At 48.5% G+C, this 8251-nt stretch overlaps 1 protein-coding gene across 1 annotated transcript; it reads right to left on the bottom strand.

Moving 5' to 3' along the window:
* Nucleotides 1-1448: 1448 nt before the first annotated feature.
* Nucleotides 1449-6444, bottom strand: LOC128795227 (G-protein coupled receptor 83-like). The gene is made up of 4 exons (XM_053955828.1): nt 6040-6444; nt 4308-4433; nt 2585-2718; nt 1449-2073 (listed from the first exon to the last, which is right to left on the bottom strand). The coding sequence occupies exons 1-4, from the start codon at nt 6415-6417 to the stop codon at nt 1449-1451; spliced, it is 1263 nt and encodes a 420-aa protein (XP_053811803.1). The 5' UTR covers nt 6418-6444.
* Between the last annotated feature and the right edge of the window lie 1807 nt (nt 6445-8251).

Genomic DNA, 8251 nt, shown 5'->3' with positions numbered 1-8251 from the left:
TCCCAGGCCATGCCAGGTCCCTGTCCAGCTGTAGTTGTCTTCCTCCTTCCCACAATAACTTAGGAAAAAGCAAGATTAGTGTTACTCTTACTTTTTCCTTCCCTTCACAGTTTCTTTTTGAAATACAAGTGCATTCTCAGGTCGCATATTTTTGTACCCATCCAAGCATCTTGATTTTCAAATTGAAGCAGCCTTTCACGCAGGTCTGCAGCTGTGACATGCTGCCAGTCTGGGTGGAAATGCTCCATCTGTAGAGGTGGAATTTAGAGTATTTTGCATGGGAAGACTGAAGCTCATTTCCTTTTCACTGTCTTTTGAAGCTCAACCCTTTACCAACACAAGGGCTGAGCCAGTGCAGAATGGACACAAAGAAACTGGTTATTCTTTCTGAGAAAGAGGAGAACACAACTTTGGTGGCTTTTCATAGCCATAGGCTGAAGTTGGCCATGTGCTCCCACTGGGTATCTCTCTCTAGTGACCCAAACCCAGCTCTGAAAAGTGGTGGCTGGCTCCCCTGTGAGCCCCCAGAGCAGCAGCTGCTGGTGCCAGCTGTCAGGCACACACATCCCCAGGAATCCCAGCTATCTCTTGAATTCCAGAGGCATCATTTGGACCAGGACCAGCACTGCTGGTGTGCCCTGCCACCAGCGATGTAGCTGGAAAACAAGGATCTCTGCTTGAGGCAAATGCTGTGGCACATTGTCAGATGCTCAGTTTAACTGAGCAGGAAATACATGACCATTTACATGTTACAGGTTAAACTTCTTCCATCTCCTGCCTTTTGGGTTGAAAACCTGCAGGTCTGGTTTGTCCCACTGCAATGAAACCAACACAATGCTGGTTCCAGCTCAGACAAGAGCGGAACCCCCAGTTCCATAGCTGATTAAAGGTTGCTGCTGCTGCCGCCCATGGGATAACTACAGGACAGGGAGACAGGCCGACCCAATGGGGAAGGGCTGCCAGCCTGGCAGGGAAGCCACAAAGAACACAGTTCTTGAGGACTGGTAAAAAATAAAATGTTATTGAAAGTGAAAATAATTTTGATTTTATGCCTAAGAAATGTCAATTCATGAAGTTAAAGCCCTAAGAGTTTTTTACATCAAGACACGGTGGGCAGCTGGTGTGTGTATAACCAGTGTAGCTTCCCCATGGTTGCTTAGATCATGAAAGGCTTTGTGTGCTGTTAAATAATTCTTTTCATTTTTGCTGACTGTTCCAATGAAAAATTTACTCAACACCCCCCATTCTGGATCCCACAAGCAGGCAATTCATCCCTAGAGAATTTTGATACCTGAGAGAACAAGGTCCTGAATGACCCAGTCAAAGGCTGAAGTTCGCGTGCTGTGGGCAGAAGGTTGACTTGATGGCCTCCAGAGGCCTTTCCAAACCCATTTTGCCCACGATTTTGCAATCCCTACGTGAAGCTGCCCAGCTGTCAGATGCAAGGTTCAGCTTTCTGCCACAATCGGCTGCACGCTGGATATGTCCGTCCTTGCAGAGTTCCTCTGGGAGGGTGTCTGTGCCTTCTGGCACGCGCTGCTTCTTTTGCAGCGGCAGCTCTCAGCCTTGGCATGCCGGAACAGGGGGGAGACGGGCTGCAGAGCGTGGCCCTGAGCCGTGCTCGTGCGCCGGCACACGCACAGCAGGGACCGCAGCTCCGCGCGGAAGCTCTCGTTCAGCCAGCAGTAGATGAAGGGGTTGTAGCAGGTGCTGCTCATGGCGAACCAGTGAAAAGCAAAGTACAGAGCGTTGCTGCTGTGGATGGCCCTGCAGGAGATGAGCACCACGTAGCAGTTCAGGGGAAACCAGCACACGGCAAACACAACCACCACCACCATCAGCATCTTCAGCGTCATCTTCTTCTTCCGCTGATGGGCGTAGTATTGCTCCATGGTGAGGTCCCCAATGGCGTTCCTCAGCCAGAGCTTTTTGGCCACTATGGCATACGTGATGGAGATCACAAGCAAGGGCAGAACATACAAGAGAGCAAATGTAGTCAGGTCCAAGTACTTCCAGAAAAGATCAGCAGGAGGAGGGAAGCTGGGGAGGCAGACCATTCGGATGGTTCTGTTTCTGAAGATCAAAGAGAAAGAGCTCTCAATTCCACTAGCAGCTGCACACGTCTGAGGACAAACAGCTCAGACATTCAGACAAGTTTCAGTACAGGTACAGGTAGCAGAATTCATTTGGTGTCATGGGCAGGTGCCACTTTCAGTGGAAAATTTTACTCTAGATTTGACCTTTGGCTCCAAGGAAGGTTATCTTAAACACATCCCCAGGAAAAGAAAGAAATCATCTATACTGGCATCTGTGTCCTCTGCTGATGAGGAGGCCCTCTCCCCTGTGCCTGCCCCAAATTACATGGTTGAACCTCTGAGCCCAAAACAACTAATGAACCATCCTGGAAGCAATTCCATCAATTGTCATGGTCCCTTTGTGACAGACACAGCACCCATGCAAAGGGAACTAAAACTTCTCTGTTTCACCACCCTTTCTGCTCAAATAACATGGATGGAGGAATGTGGCCTTGGCTTCCATGGGGCTTTGCAAATGTCATACGACAAAAAATATGCAAATGTCTTACCCAATATAAAACCTTGTCAGAGTCTGATAAATGGCGTGCGGCAATGAGAAGCAGCTGGCCATAACCCAGATGATGATGATGCAAATCCCTCCTTTCACCATGGACATGCGTGGCTTGAGAGGGTGCATGATCACCTGCAGAGAAGAACCACTCCTGAGGATTTACAGTGTCTTGGTCACTCTTTAAAGCCCCATGTTGCATGCGACATGCAGCAGCAGCCCCACATCTCTTCAGTGTGAAAAGGCAGAGAGACTCGCTTTACAGGACTTCAGGGAGCAGAAGGGCTGGGAAATGCACGGAGTTGTGCACGTTTTGGATGTTACTGCTGGCCCAGAGCCTGAGCAGAGAAACACATTCTGTGTGACCCATCAGCAGGACTCCAGAGACCACAGTAGTGAGATCTCTGTTGAGCTATAGGCACTGTGGAGGATTACCTTAGGCAATGAAACAATAATTAAAAATAGACCTATCATGTCATCCAGATGATCTCTTGGCTGACGAAATCTTCGGTATTTTATGCACGTCGTTTCTAGTCCCATTATAAATACCTACTTAATCAAGTTGTACAGCTCCCCCAGAGTATCTGCCTGCTGTGGTATTTCTCAGCAATATTTATAGAGGAAAATGTTGGTTTCTCTTTTGTCCAGGACATCTCCTCACTTTATCTCCTCGGGCCATACTAGTTCATTAAAGCCCTGAGGAACCCACTCCACTGAATTTAAGAGCGTGTATTGTTTGCCCTTAATTAAACAAACACTTCTTGATACCTAGCCATGCCTTGCAATCAACCCAGAATATACTGATTAAAATGAATCACTGTCAAAGTGCTTTGATTTCAGGAGCTGTAATATTGCACATGAAATGGGCAGACTGTCAAACTCTTTGTGGTGAAAAGGACAGAAGTGGCAGTCCCCGTGATTCTCTGACACCAGGTGGAGCCAGTTCTTGTTTTGAAGTACATCCAGCCGCGGCATTTATCACGTGAAGTTGCTTTTCTCTAGCAACTGTTTCAGGGACTCCAGCACTGCAAGAAATGCAGTCTGCCTGAGAGCTCACCTTGCTGGATCTGGCCTCCCAGCACTCAGCACTGATCAGCTAAAGAACAAATTACAAACTCTGTTTCACTTAAGGAAACCCTTCAGTCTGTACTGACTGCTTGACTTGAAAGGTTTTCCCGGCTGGTAAGTATCTGGGCTGGAGGAGGAGAGAATTTCTTACCTTGGACTGGATGAGTTAATATAGTTCTTAATGTTTCCAGCCTTAGGCAAGGAACGGGGCAAGTGTCAGAACAGAAAGACTCATAAATCTGTGTGGAGAGATCGTGTGGGCTGGCTGGTGTTTGAATTCAGCACTCATCCCACCCTGCTGGTGGGGCTGTGCTCTGAGGCAGGGCTGAGGAGGGCAGGGAGCCCACGAGCCCAATGGCCCAGGCAGAGCAGGGCTGGATCAGGCTCTCTGGCACTGATCTGAGGTTTTCAGTATCTCCAAGGACAGAGATTCCCACTAACCACAACCTCTCTGGACAGCCTGTTGCAGTATTTCATCACCCTCACTGTAAAAAACATGGGTGTTTTGTCCGCTGCCATGAAAGCTGGAGTTCTCCCCTCTGTTCCCTGAGTCTCAAGACAGTGCAGGTTTCCAGGCACTGGGATTTGAGGAGGAAACAACTGTGTGGTTAGCACATTATTTTCTAGCAAACATAGGGACGGTGTCTTCAACATACCTGGTGCCGGTCCAGTGCAATGGCAGCGAGGGTCAGCACAGACACGTGGACAGAGCAGTACTGAACAAAGCGGCTGATGTGACACATCAGCTTTCCAAAAACCCAGGTGCTGCTCACAAACCTCACCTGAAGAACAGACAACATCGGATTAAGAGGAGCAGTACCTGAAAAGAGGCAAATTGGCTTCCCAGGTGCCCAGTGTGGAACAAATGCTTTAACACAGCTTCCTGAGGCTTTGGAGGTGCTTTATCCTCAGTTTTTCCTAGGGAAACAGTGACTGTGCAAGAGGGTCTCAAAGTGAGGTGAGATTTACTGCACTGTGCAAACCAATGGCTTGAGCAGTGCTCTGTATATGTTGTGTACATGTGTACACTTGTACATTTACCCTTCTGGAACACATAAAGAAATCTTAGCTCTGCTCCTCAACAAGGCTCTGCAGGGCACACTAGGTGCCTCCCAGAAAACATTATACCTTTGGACATGTGCATGCTGAAAGCTGCATGGTCTCCAGACTTAGTGAGAGAAATCCATTGAATCCATCTCACCTGTTCCCAGAGAGGTCTTAATGATGATGGCTTTTCTGCAGAGGAGAATGTGCCAAATTGCCTCATTCCCTTGTTATTCCTGACTGTGTAATATTAATTACAATTTAATGTCACTCATTTTGCTGCAGATTAAGCTAATTTGAGGTAAAGTACATTTACTACAAAGCATCTGTCCACAGAAAATTAGTCAAGACTAGCTAATCTGTTTTCAATTAGTCTAATTAATTTCCCTGTAGGGGTGACTCTTGCAGCACTGACTGTCACTGAACTAGAGCAGTGTGCTGGATCTCTGGAGCTGGTGTAAAGCTCGTTCCTGAGAGAGCTGATAGAAATTTAATTACACGTGCCTAGTGTGTGGTTGTTTGTGTGTGAGCACACACGGGGGCACCAGGCTCTCCCTGAACAGATTACAGGATGCAAATCCCATCAGAGCAAGGCAGGGAAGTCCCACTAAAAAAACAGTATCAGTTTAAGAAAGAGTGAATTCCAATAGCTAATTCAAGACCTGCTTTTGGAAGGCTGAAGAGCGCTCTGGACAGGGATGAAGCAGGACTGAACAGGAGTGCTGGGTCAAATCCAGGAGCAGAGTCCTGTGTACACGGCATGTATAGTCTGTGACAGTGGGGCAAGAAATTAATCTTTAATTTTCCCCACGTCATTCATTTAATATTCTTTTATATAATATATTTTTTAGTCACTGAAAATAAAAAAAAAGGACTACTAGCCCCAGGAAGCATCATCTGTAGTGGCTGAGGGAGGGACATGCCACCAACACTCTTCAGTGCAGCCTGAGCACTTCCCTGAGATGTTGCACAGACTGACCTGGTTCATGTTGTTTCCATAGGAAACCAGCCATTAGTTGGATTTTCTCGTGTCAAACTTGTCCCCACTTCCTTCCCCATCTACAGGCAAAAAGGGCTCCCAGATCTGTGCCCTGCCCAGGCAGAGGGGGAAAGCTGCAGCAGAGTGATCCCTGCAGAGACTGTGGGGTGGGGGCGTGAGCCCCCAGCTCCACTTGCTCAGGGGGTGTTTATGAGGGGGCCATGACTGCACCCTCTCCAGAAGGCAAAAGGGGAAGGGGGGCAAAAGTAAGTCTGGATACCAGCATGGTCCCAGCCCTTCAATCCTAGTGCACACAGCTGACAGGCACACACAGACACCGGCAGGCAGGGCTGCACGGGGCTCACCAGTGTGAAGGGGGTGTTCAGGGTGGTGATCATCACATCAGCAACGGCCAGATTTACGATGAACAGGTTGGTGGCAGAGTGCATCCTCTTGTTCTTGATGACCACGTGGCACACCAGGATGTTGCCGAAGAGAGAGATGCAGATGATCACAGAGTAGGCGACAATCAGCAGCGCCTTCACCGTCCGGCTCTGGGACTCGCCCTCATACTTGGCTCCGCTATCAAAGTCCCCCAGGTCCTCCAGGTTCAAGTCACTGTGGAAGAAGGACTGGTTAGAGAAGCCGTAGAGTGCAGAGAAGAAGCTGGTCGTGTTGTGGTTCTCAGCTCTCCAGAAGGGCTTGGGCATGTACTGCAAGGGGAACCAGGTGTGCTGTCTCATGGCTGGGGCAGCAGAGCCCTGGTCCAGCCACACTCGTCAGCGCCTTCTGCCAGCTCAGCTGCTAAAGCCAGTGGTTGCAGGAGGGAACACACACATTTGTCTTTTAAAAATCTGCCCCATGGTTGCAAACTAGAGAAAAGAGTTGATAAATGGGTCCTTCTGCCTGTGCTGGGGACACATCAGCTTCACCTCAGAGGCTCCCTGACAGCTGTCCTTCTTAAAGTCACATATATCCCCCACAGAGAAGCTGATTCAGAGACTGAAATATCAGAGATCCCCAAACACTTTCTCTGCACCAAGGAAGAAATCTTAGTGAATAATTCCTTTTGGGCACTGTTCTTCTTCAATCTGCAATTTATCCTTGGAAATCTGCTTTACTGGTTCTCCACACAGTCCTTAATCCATCAGGTTTTTGTTTCCCAAGAGTTTTCAGAGCTTGAAAGAAAAAAAAAACAAAAAAACAAAAAAAACCAAGAGCTGTCTTTCGCTTTGCTTTCCCCCCTCCAAGTATCTCTGACTACTCAGTGAAGCAGCTTTGCTCAGCAGCAGAATGGTCCCTGTGTTCCCTGTGATATACACAGCTGCCAGATGACACACTGCACAGGAAGGAGCCAATGGCAGATCTCTTCCCAGTTTTTCCTGAGGTGTATCACAACCCACACGTGGGCAACAGCACAGCCTGACATGTGCAGATCCAGAGAGCAGCAAAACACAGATGGAGGGTGGATGTGATATGATCTCCCCCATCTGCTCTCTGCTCTTCTCTGGACACCCAGCACGACAGCTACATGGGGGTGAAGCATCTTCACTACTTTGTGGCACCTCTCTTCATCCCAGAGTTTTAGCAGAGAACATCTGAGGGCCTTGTGCTTGGCCCCAGCCCCTTCCTGCTCTCATGTGGTGCAGAGGGTAGAGTGAAAAGTGAAATGCAATCTGACAATAAGAGCAGCAGCCCAGCATGCACGGGGGGCACCCAGCATGGCCAGCTGCACTCTCTGCATCCCGGCTGGGCTGGGGTCTGCGCTGAGCCCCGGGGCATTCAGGCACCTGCTGGCATCTGTGCAGCAGCCTGGCAGGGGCTGCAGGAGCACACAGGGCTCCATCCCTGGGCTCCTTTGCTGCAAGGCCCCTTTGCCATGGTCCCTGCCATTTCCCTGCTGTGCATCAGGAGGGTGAGGGGGCAGAGCAGCCCTGGCTGTACATGCACGAACCCAACAGCAGTGAGATGTCCCAGCTGCCAGAGGTGGGTGGCTCTCATCCCATATTCCTGCAGAATAGATTTATCCTCTTGCAGGTGCAAACACTTCAGCAATCCCATGCTGGTTTGCTGCAGTTATTATTCACTTGCAAACATTCTGAGCTGCTCAAAGCAGGCTGTGGGGTTCATCATGCATTGGTGCTAGCTCCTCTCAGTCAGACAGATAAAGCAAGGGAGAAATGTACTTTTACCAAGCAGTCCAGGTGAATTGTGCCACCCTTTGTTTCTGTAGATTTTTGTCTTTCACATGTTGACACTACTTGAGACACAAATTATTGGAAATTTTCATTTTTGTGAGATTATTTAGCATTCTACTTGTTAGTGCTCTTTTGAAAATAAATGCCAGATTGCTGAAATGTCAGTTGAGATGCATATCCATCTTCTGAACAGACCTAATGTGATCTAATGTAATCTCATCAGCAGATCAATGTTGATGAGGGCCAGAGAAATCAGAGCTATACTATAAAAATTCAGATCCCTGGGAATATGAAAACACCAGATTTCAAGCATTTTCACAGGTCATTACCATGTTTCATTGCCTTTGCTCATGGAGGCCAAGGGGGCTGTTGGGAACAA

Source organism: Vidua chalybeata, chromosome 14 (assembly GCF_026979565.1).
Source record: "Vidua chalybeata isolate OUT-0048 chromosome 14, bVidCha1 merged haplotype, whole genome shotgun sequence".
Lineage (NCBI taxonomy): Eukaryota > Metazoa > Chordata > Aves > Passeriformes > Viduidae > Vidua > Vidua chalybeata.
This window is presented reverse-complemented; position numbering and strand designations above follow the sequence as displayed.

Bases quoted from the DNA above. Each gene is read 5' to 3' on its own strand.
- LOC128795227 (XM_053955828.1), bottom strand. From the start codon at position 6,417: ATGAGACAGCACACCTGGTTCCCCTTGCAGTACATGCCCAAGCCCTTC. The intron at 4,434-6,039 runs GTGAGCCCCGTG...TCTGTTCTTCAG, and splicing joins TGAACACCCCCTTCACACTG to GTGAGGTTTGTGAGCAGCAC. The intron at 2,074-2,584 runs GTAAGACATTTG...TTTGATCTTCAG, and splicing joins CTGACAAGGTTTTATATTGG to AAACAGAACCATCCGAATGG.